At 44.8% G+C, this 25,470-nt stretch overlaps 1 protein-coding gene across 2 annotated transcripts in view; it reads right to left on the reverse strand.

Annotated features, from left to right (window-relative positions):
- MAML2 (mastermind like transcriptional coactivator 2) overlaps window positions 1-25,470 on the reverse strand; it is a 218,422-nt gene that overhangs the window by 18,506 nt on the left and 174,446 nt on the right. For both annotated transcript variants that reach the window (XM_068266841.1, XM_068266840.1), the window contains exon 4: window positions 1,298-1,465. In XM_068266841.1, coding sequence (XP_068122942.1) covers window positions 1,298-1,465 — 168 coding nt within the window. The remainder of the gene's footprint in view (window positions 1-1,297; window positions 1,466-25,470) is intronic.

Consider the following 25,470-nt stretch of genomic DNA (forward strand, 5'->3'; position numbering starts at 1 on the left):
TGTAAAAAAAATTAACAAATTGTCATTTACAGAGATATTTCTCCCACCCAGCATGGGTATGTGTAAAAATACACCCCAAAACACATTATACTACTTCTCCTGAGTATGGCAATACCACATGTGTGGCACTTTTTTGCAGCCTAACTGCGCTAAGGGGTCCAAAGTCCAATGAGCACCTTTAGGCTTTACAGGGGTGCTTACAATTTAGCACCCCCCAAAATGTCAGGACAGTAAACACACCCCACAAATGATCCCATTTTGGAAAGTAGACCCTTCAAGGTATTCAGAGAGGGGCATGGTGAGTCCGTGGCAGATTTCATTTTTTTTTGTCGCAAGTTAGAAGAAATGGAAACTTTTTTTTTTTTTTTTTCTCACAAAGTGTCATTTTCCGCTTACTTGTGACAAAAAATAATATCTTCTATGAACTCACTATGCCTCTCAGTGAATACTTTGGGATGTCTTCTTTCCAAAATGGGGTCATTTGGGGGGTATTTATACTATCCTGGAATTCTAGCCCCTCATGAAACATGACAGGGGGTCAGAAAAGTCAGAGATGCTTGAAAATGGGAAAATTCACTTTTTGCACCATAGTTTGTAAACGCTATAACTTTTACCCAAACCAATAAATATACACTGAATGGGTTTTTTTTATCAAAAACATGTTTGTCCACATTTTTCGCGCTGCATGTATACAGAAATTTTACTTTATTTGAAAAATGTCAGCACAGAAAGTTAAAAAAATCATTTTTTTGCCAAAATTCATGTCTTTTTTGATGAATATAATAAAAAGTAAAAATCGCAGGAGCAATCAAATAGCCCCAAAAGAAAGCTGTATTAGTGACAAGAAAAGGAGCCAAAATTCATTTAGGTGGTAGGTTGTATGAGCGAGCAATAAACCGTGAAAGCTGCAGTGGTCTGAATGGAAAAAAAGTGGCCGGTCCTTAAGGGGTAGAAAGCCCTAGGTCCTCAAGTGGTTAAACAAGCAAGGATGTCACGAATAAATGTAGTTTGGAAAGAAGATATTTTATAACCAAGACGCAGGTATAACAATCATCATATTTAGTTCCTAGTCTAGCTCCGATCTTTTGTTCCATCTGTAAATTAGAGTGAGTGGTGGCTAATAAATGCTGAAAAATAAGCTCTTCCTGAGGTTTTATTGCTACTGTATTCTATTCTGTCACTATGGTTTGTCTCGAAGTATAAGCACATCACAAATATAATGGCTGCAGTGAGTCTATACTATTTTTATTAGTGTGTGTCTGGACATTTAGAAATGTAAACACGATATAGACATTACCGTTCCTGCTATCATCTGCTGCTGCATCATCTGCCTCTGTAAAATATTTGTCTTGTCCGCCATTTGCTGGTTCAACAAGGGCTGCTGGTTGCTGAAACCATTTGGACTTGAGCAGGAAGTTGTGCTGGTGCTGCTGCTGGGACTCTGGGTGGCGCTAGCGAGCTGCTCCTGTGGAGAAATAAAAATGGCAAACATTGGTAAGGCCTGGTTCACACAGCATCCTTCTTGCTGCGTTATGGCAGACTGGACTCGCAGTAGACAAGGACAATGCATCTACCTTTATCATATAATTTCAGAAAAGCCCATTGCGAACGTGTCGGCTGCACTACAATGCCACACTGCACATTATTCCAGACAGATAAAGAGTAGAGAAACCGAGAGCCCAATATAGTGTAGTATGTTAAGCATAAATGAAGTAAAGGTTATCGTGAGAAAATTATACTCACAAACATGGGTTACCACACAGGCAACCACTGTATAGGCAGGTGAGGAGATTAGACCTGTCCTCACTCAGGGATAAGAAGTCGCTCTCTGTAGATGCGAAAGGGGGTAGATCACCCCTCCACCAGGGGTGGACACGGTATAGCAGTAGGAGAACAGAGGCGCCAGCAGGATAAAAGTGGATAAAAACTTTAAAATTTGCTGGGAGGAAGTGGTGGACTTACCTCCATAAAGCAGACACGAAAGACTGTCTGAATAGTAGTCACATTTATTAATTAGTACCCCAAAACAGTGCAACGCGTTTCGCAGGCCCAGCCCGCTTCATCAGGCAATAAAAATGGGGACAAGACAGAATTTCAGCAATAGCAGGTGTAGCGCCTCAGTGTTGCTGAGGCGCTACACCTGCTATTGCTGAAATTCTGTCTTGTCCCCATTTTTATTGCCTGATGAAGCGGGCTGGGCCTGCGAAACGCGTTGCACTGTTTTGGGGTACTAATTAATAAATGTGACTACTATTCAGACAGTCTTTCGTGTCTGCTTTATGGAGGTAAGTCCACCACTTCCTCCCAGCAAATTTTAAAGTTTTTATCCACTTTTATCCTGCTGGCGCCTCTGTTCTCCTACTGCTATTATTCCAGACAGGGGATGCCTGACATTTATTTGATTAGCATTCCACATCTGCTACCAAACAGCAGCGTACAGCGTAGCAAAGTGCGGAAGACGAGCGTACAGGTCAGCAGAATGCATATGTGTGCCTTAGCTTGCTGTCAGTGGTGTATGAATAAGTAGGCTAGGCTGGGGTGAACCCATTGTTAACCCCTGCAATACTTATACCTGTTTGTAAACTTTAAATTACTGCTGGATGCGATCACTAGAGCGAAAGTTTGGTGCTCCAATGCCCACGGATGTGTCGCTCTGCCGTTGCCTAGCGATGCATCTGTACAGCACAATGGCCCGCGAACTGTCGCCCTAGTGAATACATCTGATCGCTACAGACGATCAGACTGGGGATAATGGTTTGCCCATGACCAGCTAGTAATGGCAATTAGGGTATCATTTTAACCGGGAAGGTTAAATAATCTTTAACCTTTAATTCATTTGATGTGTTTTCTAACCTAGGGATGTGTCATGTGAAAATTAGGAAGGGTGGAAAATGCAAAAAAATGTGTATTTTCTGCATTTACACTTATTTTTTCTCTATGAAATGGCTACGAAAAAAAATAATTTTGGGAAAATATATTACCCAAAGAAAGCCTAGATTGTAGTGGAACCCCCACCCCTCCCCCCAAATATCACTAAGATGGTATTAGTAATTAAAAAGTTAAGTGTCATGTAAAACATTACATTACAGGCGAATCGCACACTAGCATTGCGGTGTGCGAATTCTGATGGCTCTGCTGTGCAGATTTTTTTCTGCACAGCACACCGCACAGATTTTTGGGTTAGTGGAAACAGGCCCATTGACTATTATTGGCTATGCGAATCTGCATGCAGAAAATGCATGCAGAGTCGCTATAGTGGAAAAAGGACCCTAAAGGGTAAAAACCTTTTTTAAGCGCAAACCAGTTAATCAAGTGTAGGAGCATCAATATATTTAAGCCATAGATGGTAGACCTTGAACAAACATGTAGATTAGGTGTTTGCCAAAAATCTGATAAGATTAGCTGCATGCATGTTTCAGGTGTGTGAATCAGACAGGAAATAAATATGGCAGCCACCATATCCCTGTCACTTCAGGTCCCCTTTCTTTTCTGTTTTACATTCAAGATTGCTTGCAGGAAGTATCTGTACTGGATACTGTACTTCGCTGTGTGCCATCCTATCACCCTTTGTGGAGATTTGTCACGGAGCACTACTGTCTAAAGAAGAAACACTATTCCACAATGTGTTGCCCATAGCAACCGATCCCATTCTTTCATCCTACCATGCAGCACAGGCTGAAGGCAAGGCAGACTTGGATTGGCTGTAAATCGTAACTAGGATGAAAGTTGCCGTGGAGATGTGGGGTCTGGAATGCCCTGGAAATGGGAGGCTTAGCCGTAGAGCGGAGCAGTGCTGTCCTTGGCAGCGGCGACCGTGGCACATACATTTGCAGGATTAAATGAGTTTTGTGCTTAATATCAGCAAGCTGTGGTTATGGCAGAGATGTTTGGAAATTATTATAAGTAAAGCTGGTCTGTACAGCTGCCAAGAACCACTGAATGGAAGGTCAGGAAGATTTACTGCTTTATATTGTTTGGGAGGAAAACATCATTTATTAACTCCAAGGATAACTTACACAGTCCTGATTGTAGCGCCCCCCACCCATTATGGCACCCTGTGGGCACTTAGTTCCTAGTTAAAGTGGACCTGAACTCTTGCACAGGACAGAAGGAAAATATATACAAATGCACCTTGTGTGTATTTAGAGAGTTTAGCCTGTCTAATTCCCCCTCATCTGTGACTAATCACAAGTTGTAATTTAATCCCTCCGCAGCGTCAGCTGCCTGCCACGACACAGACCTAATTTGTAAACACAGGATGTTAACTCTATAGTTGCTTCCATGCAATCAGGAAGTAAACGCACTGCAGAATTATTGCAGGATTTATATCAGCTGTCACAAATCAAAACAATTTTCTTTAAAGAGAATCTGTACTCTAATATTCTTACACTAAAAAGCATACCATTCAATTCCTTATTTTCTCCTGGGCCCCTCTGTGCTGTTTCTGCCACTCCCTGCTGCAAACCTGGCTTGTAATTGCCAGTTTTAGGCAGTGTTTACAAACAAACTAACCAGCTTGTGATAGGCTCACATAAACAGAGTGTGTGAGTCATACAGAGTGTGTGAGTCATACAGAGTGTGCAGGGGGCCTGCAGAGGGTGTGTATCACTTCTATCCAATCACAAGCAGCCCTGCACATTCCACACATTCAAGCCTTAGCCCGACAGACACAACACGACAGAGGAACGGAGATAAGATTTATTACAGGGACAGTGCAATTAGGAAAGGCTGCAGTAAGCCAGAGCACATTAGAACAGGCATAGGAACTTATAGGATAGAAGAACTAAGGCTGAAAAATTTGTTACAGAGTCTCTTTAAAGGTTATTATGCTGTTGCGTATCTTTTAGAGCAGAGAGGAAGTTCTGAGTTCCGGTCCGCTTTAACATGTAAAAGTAGAGAAACGTTTCTCCTATTTCCTGTCTAAAGGTGGCCACTAACGGTCCAATTTCTAGCGAAAAATCGTTCGAGCGATCAGAAATTCTGATCAGATTGGTTGTAAATAATCTCAGTTGATGGGCACAATCAATTACAGTCGATTATAAAATTAGTCGTCCGATTGGATTTTCATCGAACCAAAATTTGAATTTTCTTGTTGGTTGTGATAGATAGGAAGCAAAGATCGCTTCATTGATGGTGTAGTGAACAATTTCACTTCCGATTTTTCGCTAGAAATTGGATCATTAGTGGCCACCTTTATACTCATTTCAAATGATAAACAGACCCAGGGGTGAGACTAAAGGCACCCATATACTATAGAACAACCAGCCAATCAGATAAACCTATCAGTTTATTGAGTGGTCATGCAACATTGCCAGGGTAACCACCTTGCACCACTCATTATTTATCATTATTGATTACTGGGAAAGCAATGTGCTCTGCCAAATCGATCTGCCGGGCCGATCACTGGCCGAGGCGTGGGGGGCATTTAGGGCCGCTGTAAACGTACAAGATTCTCGGTAGAGGTAGTTGTTAATGACTGGCCTCAACCAAGTTTCATCTACCGCGTGTACCAGACTTTAACCAAAAGTTCACACCAAATCTAGGGTTCGTATTATTGGTTAGGGGTAGTCCTCAGGAAGGGGGTGCCAATCTCACAATTGACACCCCCTTCCCAATCTCACCTCTTCAGTGGAGCTGCGGTCTTGAAGAAGAAGGGCCAACACTACAAATATTGACTCTTTGCATAAACTTGGTGTAATTGCCAATAAAAACCTTAGAAACGTATGAAATGCTTGTAATTATACATCAATACACCACAGAAACAACTGACAAAAGAGCTAAAAACACGGAAGCCAGGGCCGGATTTACCACAAGGCATGTAGGCACTTGCCTACAGGCGCCTGATGATGGAAAGGCGGCATACTCCCCTCCCCTAGTGCCGCCCTCCCTCCAGTGTCCCGATGAGAATGTAAATGAGAGGTCACTCACCATGCTCTCAACATTCCACTGACGAGATCTCCCTTCAGCTACTTAATACTGAGGTTCCTCTAGCTACCCAATACTTGGGGGCAGCCTCTAGCTACTTAATATTGAGGTTAGTTCTGGCTACCTAATACTAAGGGGCACCTGTAGCTACCTATGATGGGAAAGGGAAGTAAGGGAGGAGTGATAGCTGGGACAGCCAGCACACTTGTGGTACGGTTGTGTGGGCGTTTGTAGGTTCATGAAGGGCAGGACATTCATGCCTATAGTCTCCTGTGAGGTAAATGAAGGCCTGATGGAAGAAACAAACGTTGTTAAAGAGAACCAGAGACAAACTAATTGAAAGCTTTTATACATACCTGGGGCTTCCTCCAGCCCCATAAGCACGGATCGCTCCCACGCTGCCATCCGCCACTGCCTGGATCCGCCGGTACCGGGTCCCGTCATTACCGCCAGTCGGCCGACGGACAATTGTCCGCATCACAAGTTCTCTCTCCATATTGCTTACGCGTGCGTAAGGGTATGGAGGGAGCCCCTGTGCATGCGGAAAATTGGTCGCATCCGCCGGAAGTGACAAGACCCGGTACCGGCGATAAAGGAAGCGGAGGATGGCGGCGTGGGAGCGATCCAGGCTTATGGGGCTGGAGGAAGCCCCAGGTATGTATAAAGGCTTTTTAATTTTTTCAGAATTGTTCATCTCTGGTTGCCTTTAAAACTAGTGTTTGTGCCACTCTCAAAACTTTTAAGCATGCCTGTACAAACTCTATGCAGATGGTGTCCTGGACCAAATTTGAACTGGAGACCCAGCTCTGCTCTATGCTATCCACTATTCTGTCCTATTACTGCACTAATCTCAATCCCGGGACTTGTCCATAACCTCGATGTACTGTGTCTCTCTGCTGCAGACAGGGTTGTTTCTCTTTGATATCACTGGGGTTACGTCATGTTATGTGGTCAGTTTAGGTGAGTTATGTGCTGTAAATTATTTGGTACCGTCTTTTATTTTTCTCTAGCCTATTCAAAGATGAAAGCAAACTCTAGAGAGAAGCATGTCTTGCAGAATGAAAGGCCCTGCACAGCTCATCCACCACACCACTGGCTGGAGCCGCTCTGTAAACATTTGTGCTAAGGAGGTAGCGGAGATTTATATGGGTCATCAGAGCATTTTCTGCCAGCATTTACCCTTATTTGAAGAACAGTTCAAAGACTGCGCAGGAATGTGTGGAGGTTGGGCAATGTCACTCCAGAAAGGCTTCAGGATTCTACCCAACTTCATAGGCTGTAATTCAAAGTGCAATAATCTCCCTGATACACCAAACCTGACCACACACTTAGGCCTGGTGCACACCAAAAACCGCTAGCAGATCCGCAAAATGCTAGCAGATTTTGAAACGCTTTTTCTTCTTTTTCTGTAGCGTTTCAGCTAGCGTTTTGCGGTTTTGTCTAGCGGTTTTGGTGTAGTAGATTTCATATATTGTTACAGTAAAGCTGTTACTGAACAGCTTCTGTAACAAAAAACGCCTGGAAAACCGCTCTGAAGTGCCGTTTTTCAGAGCGGTTTGCGTTTTTCCTATACTTAACATTGAGGCAGAAACGCATCCGCAATCCAAAATCTGCTGCAGCCCGGGAGTATGCGTTTCTGCAAAACGCCTCCCGCTCTGGTGTGCACCACCCCATTGAAATGCATTACCCTAGCAGATCCGCACCCGCAAGCAGATCGCAAACCGCAGCGGAAACGCTCCGGTGTGCACTAGGCCTTAAAGGAGGTTTCCTCTCTGAATGATCTGCAGGTGAAAGCCATACGTCATGTCAGGCTCTGCACACCTGCTGGAGGTCACAGCTTACAAGCCAACCATCTGCAGCTGAAGAAGGATGATGACTTATTTTGAAAAGATGTCATCTTTATGAATGTCTAACCTTTTTGCCCAGGGCATAAAGTTGTCGGCCAACACTCATGCATCAAGTCAGTGAGCTCTATCTGTAGAGTTGTCCTTGGCCCATACCTTTGGCAAACAATCGGGCCTAATGTATTAACACTGAGTAGCTCCACAACACAAGGTATGTGTGTGTGGTGGTGGTGGTGGGGTCAGGACACTCAAAAAGTATTTAATAGAAACCTGAAAGGGAAAAAGGTGCCCAGTTGGGCTTACGCCATCCACCTTGCCTAACAAGTGCAGGGACCCCTCGAAGCTCTTGGGCGTTTTTTGGCCGGAGCTTGGCCATACTTTTTTCATCAAACCCAAGTGGCAGCTCCTAGCTACGAGCTGTCCTGTGTCTGCGCAGGGTGGCTATGCTTGTTCACATACAGGAGTGCAGCCACAAGCTTCCAGCGGTGGTTTGCAGGAGGATTTGGGAAGCCTCTGTAGGAACCAGAGGCTTCCCTCTATTTAGGTAAGTATCTAACTTTTGCCTCCCCCAAAGTTTCAGGTTTGCTTTAAATGGAAGTTAAGGCAAATAAAAAATGAGTTTAACTTACCTGGGGCTTCTTGCAGCCTCCTGGAGTCATCCTGTGCTCATGACGTTGGTCCAAGTCCTTCCGGCAAGCAGCTGCTGGCCGGCTATGCGTCTCCTCACCGTACCCCAGCGGGCAGAAGCATTCTGTGCATGCGAAAGCTTTGCGGGGGTCGCCGCAGCTTAGCAGGGTGAACACCGCTCTACTTCACCAATTCCTCACCACAGTGCTCGACCTGGGCAGCAAGACCACAATCAAAAGGAACAGAGGGAGAAAGGGTCCGCACTTGTCGGTAGGAGTAAACTTTTATTGTGGACATATCCAAAACAACCAGGCAGGCATCAGATAGCTGACATGTTTCGGACTGTTAGTCCTTAATCATAGCTCATGATTAAGGACTAACAGTCCGAAACATGTCAGCTAGTGTGGACCCTTTCTCCCTTTGGTCGCCGCTGCTTGCCGGAGGGAGTCGGATTGGCGTCGTTGGCACAGGATGGCTCCGGGGGCTGCAAGAAACTCCAGGTAAGTTAAACTCATGTTTTGTTTGACTTAAGTCTCCCTTTAAGTGTGACCAGTGCCCATCCAGCTGCTCAACACTGAGAAAGTACATAACACTGATTTAAGGGGTTACACTTAGGGCTCGTTCACACTAGAGCGGTAATCACGAGATTAAAACCCGCTAGCCCATGTAAGACTATGGCAGTGTTCTCACTGCCGCATTTGCGGTTAGCGTTAACTGCAAAAGCGCTACATGTAGCGTTTTGCCGGCGATTCGCGACTTGTGATCGCGATTAGCATGCATAGCACCGCTAATGCCGATTGCTAACAAAACGCTGCAGTGTCCAGTGATTTTTACGTGTTAATCGTGGAAAAATCGCTCCCGCAAAACACTAGCGGTAATCGCTAGCGTTTTTAGATGTGAACGGAGCCTTACAGGAATCGGGGGCACATATTTGTCACAGCACTGATTGGAGACACAAACCATTGTCATTATTATTATTATTATATAGTATTTATATAGTGCCAACATCTTCTGCAGTACTGTCATGTCACTAACTGTCCCTCAAAGGAGGACACAATCTAAACCCTACCATGGTCATGTGTTCATTGTAGTCTAGGAGCAAATTTAAGGGTAAGCCAGTTAACTTATCTGTATGTTTTTGTGATGTGGGAGGAAACCGGAGTGCCAGGAGGAAACACACACACATGGGGAGAACATACAAACTATGTGCAGAAAGTGCCTTGGCTGGGATTTGAATCAGGGACCCAGCAAGCCATGCACCGCTAGAAATGAAAGGGGCAGGATGGACCACTCACTCCCTTTCCCTCTCCAGCCCTGTCGCCGCTGCTGTGCTGATGTTTGGGTCTGACACAGCCACAAGAGCAGGGGAGGCAGCCCTGGTGGTGGAGGAGAAGGAGGAAGGAAGAAGTCTGGGCCCCTCCTCCCTGCTGGGCCCCCACACAACCGCCGGGGCTGCTACCCCATAGTTACGCTACTGCCACACTTGCTCTTGGGGGCAGGTGTTAGGAAAGGGGACCAACATGAAATGTCACAGGGTGGACCCATGGTTTCTAGTTACGCCCCCTGCCGGCTTGCACGCACGTCATGCAAATTGTATTAAAGCGGATCCGAGATGAAAAACTAACTATAACAAGTAGCTTGTCTATATATCTTATCTAAAGTTTAGATAGTTTACACAGCAAATCTAGCTGCAAACAGCTTCAATATAATATGATTATTTCTTCCTGTGATACAATGACAACAGCCATGTTGTTTGCAAACATTACACAGAGGCAAGCTTATCTGTATCTTGAGCAAAGAAAACTAATCCCCCCTCCTCCCCTCTGCCTCTGAAAACTCTGGCTAGTAATACCTCCCCCTCCTCCTGCCCAGACTGAGCTCCCATGAGCCCTTGCTGCTGTCTGAAAGTGCCAAGGCTCTCTGAAAACCTGTGGGCGAGGCTTATTTAGTTTATAGGGAATTAGAGCATTAAAACAAAAAAGTATTTAGCTTGAGCAATGCCCTATAAACAATAGGAAAGGAACACAATTATGCAATGAGTAAAAGTTCATCTTGGATCCACTTTAAGCTTAAAAATTGGGCAAATTGGAATGGTCAGGATGTGCGTTTTATTTGCACAGTTCCGAGCTACATTCAATCTGCGCTGATGAATCTGCTTGCATCTCATTGACCATCTGCACTGGAGGCACTGTGATGTCACAGCCACTAGGTGGCAGCAAGGTCCAACAAATGCAAAGTCCTATATAAAAGATAACCCAAGAACTGGCACATTACACATGCCACAAAGTGAAATAACACCGGTAAATGATGCAAAGCAGTAAGAAAGGAATCTGAACAGACGATATTGTTCACTGGCTCGAAGGCCGTGCAAATAAATTAGACAAAACAAGTTACTGTAATAACTGCAAGCAGTTATTACGTGTCTAAGAACTGAGCAGCGCCAATCCCAGCAGCAGAGGGGGACAAAGCCAACAGTGGGCCCTTGTGCAAAATAAATTCATGAGGCCCCGTGTGAATGGGCGTGGTCATAACAGATCATAGGTGAAGCAAAATAATGTCAATAACATAAAATGACAAGCACTTCTGTGACATTTTGTAGAAACTGAATTTTTGTAGCAAACAATTTTTACCCGTTGGATCCCATAGAGTCGTTCCGGTCCTCTCTCCGTGCCCTCATTCCACCATTGTGCTCCTGTGAAAGCTGATTGACCTACTTGACAAATACACCTTCGGAAGTCCTTGTGAAGGACTGAGAGCGTCAATACTGCGCATGCTCGAGTGCGTGCTCCTGCATGTGCAGTACGGAAGCGCCAGTTTCGGAAGCACTCAGGGACGCAGTATTCCAACTTTTACTTTGGAATTTCTCAACTTCAAGTTAACCTCTTGAGCACCACAGACTTGCACCCCCCCTAGTGACCTGACTAGGCTATTTTTTACAATTCAGCACACTGCAGTTTTAACAGTTTGCTGCAGGACCATACAACTTAGCACACAAATGAATCTTGCCACCAACAGAGCTTTCTCTTGCTGCTGCGTTTTAAAAAAAAAAAATTAATAAAATTTTATTAATCTTTTTATTTTTTTTAATTCAATAACTAGATCACCTCTCATAGGCATCAGCCTATGAGAGGGATCGTGTTGTGAGCCACTCCAGGGAACAGCCAAGTGACAGGGCTGTCCCCAGTACATCGCTGCGCTAGATTGCAGCGCTGTACGAATGATAAAAAAAACCCGTCGGTTTCGTCACCTAACAGCCTGCCAGCTCTGATCGCTGATTTTTTTTTTTTTTTGGTGCACCGGTCCTGGAGGTACTGCAATACCAGGTCGATGCACAGAGCAAGCTCTTCTTCCATCTCCCTGTTCCAAAAATCCATTTAATATATGGTCCCCAGACAGGAAGTGACAACAGTGTTACCCTCACTGATAGGAAAGTGTTTTATAGTTGGAATTTCTTATCAGTGAGGGTAACACTGTTGTCACTTCCTGTCTGAGTCAGGACTGAGTCAGCCACTTACATACCTGATATTTATCTTTTTCAGGCAGAGGAAAAAAAAGGAACACAACATAGTTATTTGTGTGCTAGGCACTGTACATACCCATGTCTATCTCATTAGGTCACCTCGGGTATCCTTTAAGACTCCCTTCCCCAGTCTTACCCTTACCGGGTGCCCCCTTTGCCCAATAAAATACAGGCATTGAGGGGAAATTTAAGCCCTGCGCCCATTGCTGCTAATGTAATTTATGTAATTTATCCGCTCTAAGGACAATGCTGGGGGGCATAATGTCAAATTTAACAGTATGTGCTAGCATTGTCCTTATAGCGGATAAGTTACATTAGCGGCATACCTGCCCCCAAACCTCCTTGCGGTTTAATTGCCATAACCGCCTCAGCGTGTGCGACTCTCTCCATTGTCCCCATTTAGCTTCCTCTTGCATGGGGCCCTCTATACACACACATGTCCTATTTAAATGTGCCAACTTTTGCCAGATTCCCAACAGAAACAGAAAATAAATCTAAACTACAGTACAACAAAAAATGCAGAAACAGCAACATATCCTGTGTAAGGTACTGTTCCTGCGCATTATCCGATTTAATGAGGATATTAGCTGGTGGAATTTCTTCAATAAAAGCTCTGATCCAATTAAATGGAAATGAGTGGAAAAGTAACGCTCATAAAGAGGCATATAAATCGAAATGTTTTACTGCAAAGTGCTCTACCGTCCTAGAGTATTAAAGTAGGAATGCAGCCTGTCAGCAGTTTCATGCCTTGTTCCCATTTCACAATGGTCAACCGTGTGCACTGTGGGCAGCAGAAACCTTCACACGTTAAAGTTTTCCTACTGAAATGTAGTTCTTGTAACCTCAACTAAACTCGCCTGGGGTAGGCAAGAGTCCCCGCCCCCTTCTGTAGCAGAAACAGGACCTATAAAACATCAGTTTCACAGAATGGCCTTCTATTAACTTCCACAAGAGGCTTATTTATAAAATCTAGAACTTTTTTTCAGCTGCAGTTGCCTGTTGTAACTCTTCAGCGTTCATTGTTCTGTTACCTGGAACATTTAACCGATTAGCACCTTCAATAGAGTGATCTCGTGTGAGATAAATGCACTGCTTTTGACTTCAGTGGGCAGAACTCGTTGTGCTGTAAATTCTTGGAATGCTTTGATCTCTCTCTGCTAGCAGAAAATGTAGAAACTGAAAGCAGAATTCCTGTTATTGTCTCACACTGCCCCCTAGTGACAAGTGGCCATAAATACACATCACAGCAGTACTATTTAGTAGCAAACAAATGTAACAAATAAGAAATGAAAAAATGTACTAACATAAATTGGCCTGGAGCACTTGCAAGCGTCTAAATAAATTGGTTGTGGAGGATTGGCTATGAAAGGGTTAATATATATTTTAGTCTTTATCTAAAAGGTTAAGAGAAGCTTAAAGGGGAACTTCATTCCAATCAGTAGCCAATACCCCCTTTCCCATGAGAAATCTTTACCTTTTCTCAAATAGATCATCACTGGGGGTCTGTGTGACTGATATTGTGGTGAAACCCCTCCCACAGTGTGATGTCATGACCAAGGTCCTGGCAGTTTGCTGTACGTGAACTTTGTTGCATTGTGGGAAATAACGGCTTTAACAACTGCTGAGCAAGCAGTATCTCCTTCTGTGCATAGAACTCTCAGTAACGAACATTCCGTACAGATCACCTGGCAGAACTAAAGATGTCACCGCCTATTTAACTTGGTGGCCCAGGCTACCTTTAAAACTGGATTTATCTCACAATGTTATGCCATGCTTCTAGATCTCTACTTAAAGAGATTTCCCCTTAAGTGTTATGACAAATGGGTGGAGGAGTTGGGTGATCTTTCAGCAGAGGAATGGGCTGAGATTTTACAAAGCATCCCTTCAGTTTTTACCAACGCCACTCATAAATTATCCCAGCTAAATATCCTTCATAGAACCTTATTAACGCCAAAAAGATTGCATTCTATGCATTACAGAGCGGATCCTATTTGTGCTCGCTGTAGCAGGGACCATGGGGATCTTATCCACCTGCTATGGCACTGCCCCAAACTTCATCGATACTGGAAGGCCATCTTAGATATAATTGACTCTCTTCTTAATATACATGTACCAAAAACCTTCCAGTTCTGTATTTTAGGGTTATTTGCTGGGGTCAGTATCCCCGAACCAGCCCAAATTATTTTACATAGAATGTTGTTCCAGGCCAGGAAACTCATTCTCTCTGCCTGGATCAGCCCAGTCCCTCCATCCGTATCATTATGGATAGTGCAATTGAACTCATACTTGAAACTTGAAAAGCTGGTCTATCAGCACAGAGGAGCACCAAATAAATTTGAAAAAAATACGGGCTCCATGGCTAGACTCTCCCGGTCTTCCTGACCGTGTACTCATAATTGATAGATTATTTAGGGTAGTTAGCTGAGTGGCTGTTGGGTAGCCCTCCGATCTCAAGGGTATTCCTCATGGTTTCCCCTCGCATCTTAAAGCTCTTTATGTAAGATTTGAAGTTAATGTTATTCTGCTTCGCTTCGTATGCTTTATGCCAGGTTACCTCTACTACTCTTACCTTTGTTAACAATTAACCGCTGCTGCTGTACACCCTTGTTATTCTGTATAAAAATGTTGTTTTATACATTTGCTGTTTAGCTTTAATAAAGGCTGATTTAAAAAAAAAAAGATGTCACCGCCAGTGATACATGTCTGAAGGTAAATCAGAGAGAGGAAAGATTTTACAAAGGGCAAACACTGATCAAATCTATAAATTAATATTGTAAATAATAAGCACTGTTATTGCTGGGAATACACAATGGGCTCGATTCACAAAGCGGTGATAACCCAGTTAAAGACTTTAGGCGTGATAACCATTTTTATCATGCCTAAACTCAGTTTAGGCATGATAAGTTTAGGCATGATAAGTTTAGATAAGTTTAGATCGCGCGCAAAGTCCCGCACGCAAAGCAGCGCCATTAAACTCTATGCAAAGTGTACCAGACTTTGCTAGCGCAAAACCTTTGATCAGCTGTGCATTGCGGTGCTAACCCAGTTGGTGCTTAAACTTATCACGCCTAAAAACTTATCACACCTAAACTTATCATGCCTCTTGGACCTGTTGGAAATCCTCTATTGAGCCATCTATCTGCCGAAAAACTCATTGGGCCTGATTCACAAAGCGGTGCTAACAGTTAGCACGCTGATGAAAGGCCCTTTATCACGCCTAAACTCAGTTTAGGCATGATAAGTTTAAGTGTGATAAGTTTAGGCATGATAAGTTTAGGTGTGATAAGTTTAGGCGTGATAAGTTTAGGCGTGATAAGTTTAGGCGTGATAAGTTTAGGCGTGATAAGTTTAGGCGTGATAAGCTTAGGCGTGATAAGCATAGGCGTGATAAGTTTAGGCGTGATAAGTTTAGGCGTGATAAGTTTAAGCACCAACTGGGTTAGCACCGCAGTGCACAGCTGATCAAACGTTTTGCGCTAGCAAAGTCTGGTGCACTTCGCATAGAGTTTAATGGCGCTGCTTTGCGTGCGGGACTTTGCGCGCGATCTAAACTTATCTAAACTTAGCATGCCTAAACTTATCACGCCTAAACTGGCTTTTCACCAGCGTGGTGCAATGGTTATCATGCCTAAAGTCTCTAACTGGGTTAGCACCGCTTTGTGAATCGAGCCCATTGTGTATTCCGCAGCATAAGAGTTTGTTGCGGAAGGTTATTTTTTTAAGAATTGCAACTTTTTTTTTAAACAAAACTTTCATTCAAAATTGATTTAAAATAAGCTTTGCTAAATGTGGGTACTGACCTGTTCCTGAACTGGGGCTCTGATGTGCGCCTCTGCCTCTGAAGCAAAGAGGGCACTGTAGGGGCAGAAGTTACAAACCATCCCCTTTTCATGCCTGTGTATGGTGTCCACATAGGGGCCAATAGGAAAATGGGTGATGCCGGGGGGCCAGTACAGCCTGTGTGAAAAAAGCCTATAAAACAGACTAATCTGCAGGCTGGACTGGTAGCGTTCTGAAACGTTCATCTGGCGCGGCTTAAAGCTCACCAGATCTTGTCGATTATTGCACAGACATTTCTGCAGGTGTTTTTAATCCGCATCCCCAACTAATCAGATGGGCCTGTTAGATGAAACTGCCTCTGTTCTGCTGTCCGGGACAGACAGAGAGCTGCCACATCATTCTCTCCTCCTGTGGTCTCCACCATATCATCACTTCATTGCCATTTCCCTCATTTCCTCTCCCTGTGTTCACACTCAGCCCACGCACACTGCACAGTTCCCACAACCAACACTGCGAGGAGAGATTCTATCTGCTCTTGTGGTCGCTGCTTCCCCCCAGCCACTAGAGAAAGCCTCCTTCCCCTCTCCATGTCTTGTGTGTGTTATTGTCACTTTTGTGGCGTGTTTATGTATGTGGTGTTTATGTGGTTTATAGGATGCAAAAATCCCGGCAATATTGTTACAGTAAAATGGGGGGATGTCAACTACTGTATGAAGGCAGCAACAGGAATGTAATTCAGCGCCGTCTTCTATATTAGTTCAGACTATAATCCATGATACAGGTACAGCAAGATGAAAGGAAGGCTAACACATGAGATGCACTTAGTAAAAACAGTTTAAGGGCTTGTTTACATTAGAGGCGCTTTTGGACATTTTTAAGCGCTGACGATTTTTTGAAAGCGCCCTAAAAGCGGCTACACCATGCTTTCCTATGGTGTCATTCAGATTGGGGCGTTCCGAGCGCTGTCAGTTGACATAAGCGCTGCATGGACCATTTTCAGGGCGATTTGCCCTGAATGGAAGGTATAGGAAAAACGCAAAACGCTCACAAAATCGCTTTGTGCAGCGATTGTGTGAGCGCTTTTAAGAATAAATACATTATATTTATTATTTTCCAGATCAAAGAGTTCACTTCCTGACTTGCGTCAGGGAGTGAATTAAAAAAAGCTCTGGAAAAGCGCTTAGAAAAACGCCCACCCAATTGCCGGGAAAGGAAAAAAAAAAAACTTGCAATGCGAACGGACACGCTATCGGAACACAATGGGAACGAGGCCTAAGGGCCAGTGCACACCAAAAAGCGCTAGTGTAAACGCTCAGCGCTTTTCGAAGTGATTTTTAAGATTCTAGACATGTGCCCAGGGATTTTCTAATCATGCTTAGCGATTTTTGGAGCGTTTTGGTGTAGCGGGTTTTTAGAGCTGGAACTGAACAGCTTCTGTAACAAAAACACTTGGAAAAACGCTCTGTTCTAGCGCTTGTACACTGGGACCTAGTCGCAGGCCAACCTTAATGTCTACTGGCCACCTTCCTCCATTCTAAAGTTCCCAGGTGTCCAATAACCCCTCTACAACCCCTATACAGTTCCCTGGTGTCTAAAAGCTTCCACCCTCCCCTTTACAGTTCCCTGGTGTCTAGAGGCCCCCAACCTTCCCTATACAGCTCCCTGGTGTCTAGTGGTCCTCCCTCACCTATACAGTTCCCTGGTGTCTAGTGGCCCCCACCCTCCCCTATATAGTTCCCTCGTGTTTACAGTTTTTCCCCTACCTCCCCCATATGGCTTCCCTGGTTATCTTCACCTCCAATATAGCTTCCCTGAGTCTAGAGTGGGCCAAACATAATGCACACTTGGGGGCCACATTTAATGGCTCTGAGGGCCAGATTTGGCCCATGGGCCAGAGTTTGACATGTATGTTTTAAAGGAAACCTGAAGAGAAAAAAGTAAAGTGCCCAATTGGGATACTTACCGCAGTAGAGGAGAGCTTTTGAATGATCCAGAGGCTTCCCCATCCCCCTCCACCTTGCTGCTCTCTAGCGCTGGGACCCCGCTGAAGCTCGTTAACAAAGGTTTGTTGAGAGAGCTCAACCACACTGCGCAAGCAGCTCACGCCTGCGCAGCATCACGGACCAGAGCGGGTTCGGCTTTTTCAGCCAAGCATGAGCAGCGGCTCCTTGCTTGTCTACTAGTCTGCACAGTACGGCTGCACTCAATAATTTACAGGAGAGTGTCCGCGAGATAGAAGCAGGTGGTTGCAACTATTGTCGCTGAGCTCCAAGCACGGAAGCTGGGTGCCGCTATAGCACTAATGCAGTGGCGGCTCCAGGAATTTTTTTTAGGGGGTGCTATGCAGGTGCTGGACCAATTTCCGGGGGAGCTGACGACCTGCGGCGCGCGAAGCGCGCCGCGGGCAAAAACGGGCGTGGCTAGAAAAATGGGCGTGGTCATGACCGGATGAGGGCGGGGCTAACTGTAATTTAAAGTGAACCCAGGGTGAGAGTGATATGGTGGCTGCCATATTTATTTCCTTTTAAACAATTCTAGTTGCCTGGCAGCCCTGCTGATCTATTTGGCTGTAGTAGTGAACTGAATTACACCAGAAACAAGCATGCAGCTAATCTTGTCAGTTCTGACAATATTGTCAGAAACCCCTGACCTGCTGCATGCTTGTTCAGGGTCTATGGTTGAAAGAATTAGAGGCAGAGGACCAACACGGCAGCCAGGCAGCTGGTATTACTTAAAAGGAGATAAATATGGCAGCCTCAATATTATTCTCACCTCGGGTTCCCTTTAAAAGTGCAACGCAAAGACAGAGGGCCCAAGTTTTGGTGACCCTTTTCCCAGAAAATTCACATAATTGTGCAGGTTTTCTCAAGAAAATACACGTAATGTGAGCAGATTTTAACAAAAAACACGTCCAATGACCCCAATATGCACAATCGTTATCAGATATGGCTCCAATTATGCACAATCGGTAGCAGATATGGTCCCAAATATGCACAATCGGTAGCAGATATGGTCCCAAATATGCACAATCGGTAGCAGATATGGTCCCAAATATGCACAATCGGTAGCAGATATGGTCCCAAATATGCACAATCGGTAGCAGATATGGTCCCAAATATGCACAATCGGTAGCAGATATGGTCCCAAATATGCACAATCGGTAGCAGATATGGTCCCAAATATGCACAATCGGTAGCAGATATGGTCCCAAATATGCACAATCGGTAGCAGATATGGTCCCAAATATGCACAATCGGTAGCAGATATGGTCCCAAATATGCACAATCGGTAGCAGATATGGTCCCAAATATGCACAATCGGTAGCAGATATGGTCCCAAATATGCACAATCGGTAGCAGATATGGTCCCAAATATGCACAATCGGTAGCAGATATGGTCCCAAATATGCACAATCGGTAGCAGATATGGTCCCAAATATGCACAATCGGTAGCAGATATGGTCCCAAATATGCACAATCGGTAGCAGATATGGTCCCAAATATGCACAATCGGTAGCAGATATGGTCCCAAATATGCACAATCGGTAGCAGATATGGTCCCAAATATGCACAATCGGTAGCAGATATGGTCCCAAATATGCACAATCGGTAGCAGATATGGTCCCAAATATGCACAATCGGTAGCAGATATGGCCCCAATATGCACAATCGGTAGCAGATATGGCCCCAATATGCACAGACTAACCAGCAAGCTCATGGTGACCCAGAACTCATTGGAGTGTGTAAGGGACTACAATGGTCCTAAAAGCCCCCTTACTAAGATGTTAAGAAAAACAAAAATTTGCTTTCCTAAAACAGAAAGAATTTGCGATAATTCAGGTTGGAGTGAGCTCGAGATGTCTCCCGAAGCCCCAATATGCACAATCGGTAGCAGATATGGCCCCAATATGCACAAATCGGTAGCAGATATGACCCCAATATGCACAATCGGTAGCAGAAATGACCCCAATATGCACAATCGGTAGCAGAAATGACCCCAATATGCACAATCCGTAGCAGATATGACCCCAATATGCACAATCGGTAGCAGATATGACCCCAATATGCACAATCGGTAGCAGATATGACCCCAATATGCACAATCGGTAGCAGAAATGACCCCAATATGCACAATCGGTAGCAGAAATGACCCCAATATGCACAATCCGTAGCAGATATGACCCCAATATGCACAATCGGTAGCAGATATGACCCCAATATGCACAATCGGTAGCAGATATGACCCCAATATGCACAATCGGTAGCAGATATGACCCCAATATGCACAATCGGTAGCAGATATGACTCCAATATGCACAATCCGTAGCAGATATGACCCCAATATGCACAATCGGTAGCAGAAAACCCCAATATGCACAATCGGTAGCAGAAATGACCCCAATATGCACAATCGGTAGCAGATATGACCCCAATATGCACAATCCGTAGCAGATATGACCCCAATATGCACAATCCGTAGCAGATATGACCCCAATATGCACAATCCGTAGCAGATATGGCCCCAATATGCACAATCAGCATCACCTGAAAAAGAAAAACCCATTTACTCACCTACAGCCAGAAGACCTTCTTTCCCGACCTCCTGTCCCGACCTCCTTGTGGCGCGCAGCGCCCGCGCGCCCACGATCCTCTTCCTTCCAGACGTCACGACGAGACTTCCTGCCTGCATGCAGAGAGCAGGGCTACGGGAAAATGGCCGCCCGAAGCCATGCACTGCAGACTCGAAGTCTGCAGAACAGGGCTCCGGGCGGCCATCTTACCGTAGCCCTGCCTGCTGCTCCGTGCTGCCGCTGTGTGAACTGACTTGGCGTCTTTTAGACGCCTGAAGTCAGTTCACTCCAGGGGGTGCTTTGGGGGTGCTTGGACAATTCTAGGGGGTGCTCGAGCACCCCCAAGCACCCCCCTGGCGCCGCCCCTGCACTAATGCTACAGTGCGCACCCCGTGTAAGGGTTATTCAGGTTATAGCAATTGCTGGACCCCAAATTACTTCTCCCTCCGAGTTGCTAAGTTTCGGAGGAGGAATAATAATTAACGCCACCGGGAATTTGAGCGTCAGCAGAGTGTGTTGTTATTTCGGGTCGCCCTGTGCCCAAAGTCACCGGCGGCGGAATGATACATACAGTAGGCCGCAAGCCTGCAGGGCATCCTGGTTTCTAGCGCTGGTCTATGGGGGTGATCCTTTATCGATCTCACTACTCAGACCTGGGACAAGTTCCTCCAGCACCCAAGGCTGAGACACCAAAGTGCTCCCCCCATAGCTTCCTCCCCAGCTGTCACACACCGATTGCTATTAGACTGAGAGGTGCCCCACAACCCTTAATCTCTAGTTATCTGGCTTGTAGTCACTGCCATGTATCCCCTTTTCTTATTTCTCTCTGCTTCAAACACAATATGGGAATGATAGCTGAGTGAGCTGTGCGCCTCCTCCTACACTGCGCCCTGGAGCCTCTCTCGCCTCTGCCTCGGCCCTGTCACTACTATTTTAATTCTTTCTTGTTTTTACTTATCTGAACTGTTGCTAATGCATCTTTTACATGGCTGTCATACGCTACACTAAGGACAGCTGTAAACAAAGGACATGTGTGTGTCATCACTTCAAGTTCCAAAGCAGAAAATGTACATTTTTCTTCACCCAGGGTATTTACGGTTTACTTTTTCAGTTACTGTACATGGATGTGATAAGTTTGCACCTTAGAAAAATTAAGCAGAGATCGCCGATAGTTAAAACTACACCGTACTTGCGGCTGCCTAAGCCGGATGCAGCGCAGTTTTAACGCTGGCAGGTCCCGAGCAAGGGATGCAAATAACGCATGCCTGAAAACACAGATCTACGCTGTCTAAAGACAGAAGAGTTCCGTGTGTCGGAACTGAAGAAAAAGTAAAAAAGCCTTGGTGAACCTAAACTGAGTAACATTTAAAATAAACATATGATGTACCTGCAAATCAATATGACATACCGTATTTTTCGGAATATAAGACGCTCCGGAATATAAGACGCACCTAGGTTTAGAGGATAAAAACGAGGGAAAAAAAATAATACATTAAACCTAGGTGCGTCCATGGTGCAGGAGCGTCTTGTGGATCTTCCCCCCTCCCCAAGCACTATCTACGCTACAGTAAAACCTTGCTGCCTCACTAACTACCCGACAGTAACTCCTGCTGCCCCATTAGCTACACCAACCCCCTGCCATCCCCACCAGCTCCATTAACCACATCAATTACCTCCATTAATCAGCACTACTAATTACAGCTACAGTAATATTTATACAGAAATCAGAATCTGCAACAAAACTACAAGCAGATACAACAATGTACAGACAGTAGGAATAGGTAAAGGTAACAGGTCTTACAATTTTGAGGAGCAGGTGTCCATGTGGGAGAGGGCCACTGGAGTGGGCTGTGGGATCAGTGCCCATCCAAAGCACCAGCAGTAGAGGCTGAAGGAGGCAAGGGGGTAATGTCCAGGTCACAGCCAGAGCAGCTTACTGCGGATGTTGCAGAAGCTGGGTGCTGGTGGGTCTCAGCTGAGGCAGCACGTGTGGCCATTTGTCCCCCTCCTAAGCGTGACCGTGAAGTGCTGGAGTTAATAGCCGCTGGCCAGATGCGGCTGCAGAGCGGCAGATATGCCAGGATACCGTGGCCATGATCTCTATCGATGTCGGGGAGAGAGCCGTGTTCAGCCTGTTTGGCTGATGGCTGGAAGTCTGAGGCATGCTATTAGTGCAGAGCGTTGCGGAAGGCGTTATTAGCGATCCGGGATCCAGCCGACGAGTCCTCCATCTGCTTCTGTATCTTCAATAGACCAGGAAGTCTACAAGCGACAGACCAGGAAGTTACAGGACGGGGATCCGCGCGCGCCGGTATTGAAGATACAGAAGCAGATGGAGGACTCGTCGGCTGGATCCCGGATCGCTAATAACGCCTTCCGCTGCGCTCTGCACTAATAACATGCCTCAGACTTCCAGCCATCAGCCAAACAGGCTGAACACGGCTCTCTCCCCGACATCCATAGAGATCATGGCCACGGTATCCTGGCATATCTGCCGCTCTGCAGCCACATCTGACCAGCGGCTATCAACTCCAGCATTCACGGCCACGCTTAGGAGGGGGACAAATGGCCGCACGTGCTGCCTCAGGCGCCATATAAATACAAAATTTCAAACATTTGGAATATAAGACGCACTCACTTTTTCTCCCCACTTTTGGGGGAGAAAAAGTGCGTCTTATATTCCGAAAAATACGGTACTTTCCTTGCTATCAGTTCCTCTCAGAAGCTCACCATCTCTTCCAGTTGTGACAAGATTTTGTCAGAACTGAAATATATCAGTTGCTGTCAGTTATAACTGAAAAGACAACTAAGTGGGCGATATTACAGTTTAAAGAGAAACTCCAACCTAGAATTGAACTTTATCCCAATCAGTTGCTGATACCCCCTTTTACATGAGAAATCTATTGCTTTTCACAAACAGACCATCAGGGGGCGCTGTATGACTGATTTTGTGCTGAAACCCCTCCCACAAGAAGCTCTGAGTACCGTGGTACTCTGGGCAAACTGCCACAATGTAACAATGTTCACAGACAGGAATTAGCTGTTTACAGCTGTCTCTAACAACCAAAACAGCTAGGAGCAGCTACATAACCTGCCCACAGTAAAAATGTCACCATGTATTAAATGTCAGAATGTAAAGGGAGAGGAAAGATTTTACAATGAGCAAACACTGACTAAATCATTTATACATAATTATGGTAAAAAATGAAGCACTTTTTTTTACTACATTATTTTCACTGGCGTTCCTCTTTAACAGTGAGGTGACCAGGAAGCTGTTATGAGGTAATGGCCATTTTCAAAATGGAGGACAGAGAATTCCATTGATCACAGTGGACAAATGGGACGTGCGAGAAGAGAGAAAGATTTAGGGGTAGACTATGTGGGAGGTAAGTTTGACGTGTGTTTGTTTATTTTGACTTTGAACTTTCAGTTTAAGTTTGCTTTATAGGGGCCAGAGGCTTTGGTATGAAATGAGTTAAATAACGATGTAACTCATTTGTTTACGAAAGTTCTGAATGTCTCATATCACATTTTATTGAACAAATAGAAAACATAAACATACAAAATATACAATGAAAGAAATCAGGAAAGGGGCAGATTATTTTTTTTTCATATCGCTGTAACTGCACTTATAGTGCCCACACATGGTACAATCTTTTCAAAAAAACGTTTAGATCAGAGAAATTCGATTGATTATTCCGTTTGGTCAAATAGTTTTTCAAATTAATTTCGAGGTACCATACAAGAATGTTCGATTTTTCCCAAAAGCCGAAAAAAAAAAATGATCGAATATAAAGAGAAAGATTATCTATATTATTTTCGAATACAACCTACCATACACTATACAATTTCACAATCATTCAGATTTTTCCAACATGTCTGATCAGATTTTTATTCAAAGGAATGTTCGTTCATTTTTGTTTTTTATCTAAAAAAAAAAATTATTTTCAATTTTTATTCTATTTGAAAGTTTTGGTTGAATAAACGGGAAAATTGAGCGTTTTAATTGTACCGTGTATGGGCACCATAAGTACACTGGCCACAGTGGTTTCTGCCTGCCCCCCCTTATTCTTGTTCAGTTTATTCGGACTGTCTAATCACTGATAGGAGGGGCCTTTTAGTCACATGACAGCTAAGACTAGTTCTCATGTCACATCTTGTGAGCTGGCTATAGTCCGTGTTTAATTCCCTCAAGGCAAACAAAAAGCCAAAAGCCATTTATACAATTCATACCCTCCACATTAAATCAGGGCTTTCAAGGTGAACAGAGAAACCTGCACAATCTGCCAGTGAGGACCATCGCAGACACTGAATTATCAAACAGAATGCAGCCAGTTTACTGGTCACATGGGGGCCTGAGTAACCGCTTACAATGTTACAGAGAAAGTGACAGGCTAATATTAGAGATTGGGATTTGATAGAGCAGAGTGGTCTATACATGCACCACCATAATGCAGCTTACTTAGAACAGACACAGAGAGGGACACAGAGTGAATACAGGAAATCACAATACCATAGAGATCATTGTAGTTTAGTAAACAGTGACATCTTGTGGTTGCTTTACTATATTGCAGTTTAGGTAATTCTGATGATACTGCCAACAGGATTAACATCGATAATACTCCTACAAGGATATTTAAATAGAACTCGAGGCGGTTCCTTGCCTGGCAGATGGGACACAGCGGCATGTTCTCTGCCTCATGACATGCCTCTGTGTCCCCCAACCGCCGCTCTCTGCCCCCCCCCCCCCCCACCGCGCTATAGCCCCCCCGAAATTAGCGACAATATTTGTCACTATCTCAGAGGATAAATAGACATGGATCCTGGGAGGTGGGTGTAAACTTCTGCTGCACACTAACTTCCCCCACTGCACCTCGGCCCAAGCCCCGCTCCGCCTTCCCCTAGAAACAGGCATGATAATGCTACATGCGGCACTGTAATTCCCAATTCTGTATTTTGTACCAGTGTCTGTATTTGCTGTACACCATCTCCTCATGGAGGATTCTCAGGGTTGTCTTTGCATTTCCTGAACACTATTGTAACTGCCAAAATAGTGAGATACCAGCCGGCCTCACTACTCACTTGCACACTATTTTGTCAGTTAAGGTGGCCATACACTGGCCCGATTCGCGGCCGTTTCGACAGCAGATTCGATCCTGGGATCGAATCTGCTGCCAATCGTTCGCGCTAAACGCACCCGCCAA

This window comes from Hyperolius riggenbachi, chromosome 2 (genome assembly GCF_040937935.1).
Source record: "Hyperolius riggenbachi isolate aHypRig1 chromosome 2, aHypRig1.pri, whole genome shotgun sequence".
Taxonomy (NCBI): domain Eukaryota; kingdom Metazoa; phylum Chordata; class Amphibia; order Anura; family Hyperoliidae; genus Hyperolius; species Hyperolius riggenbachi.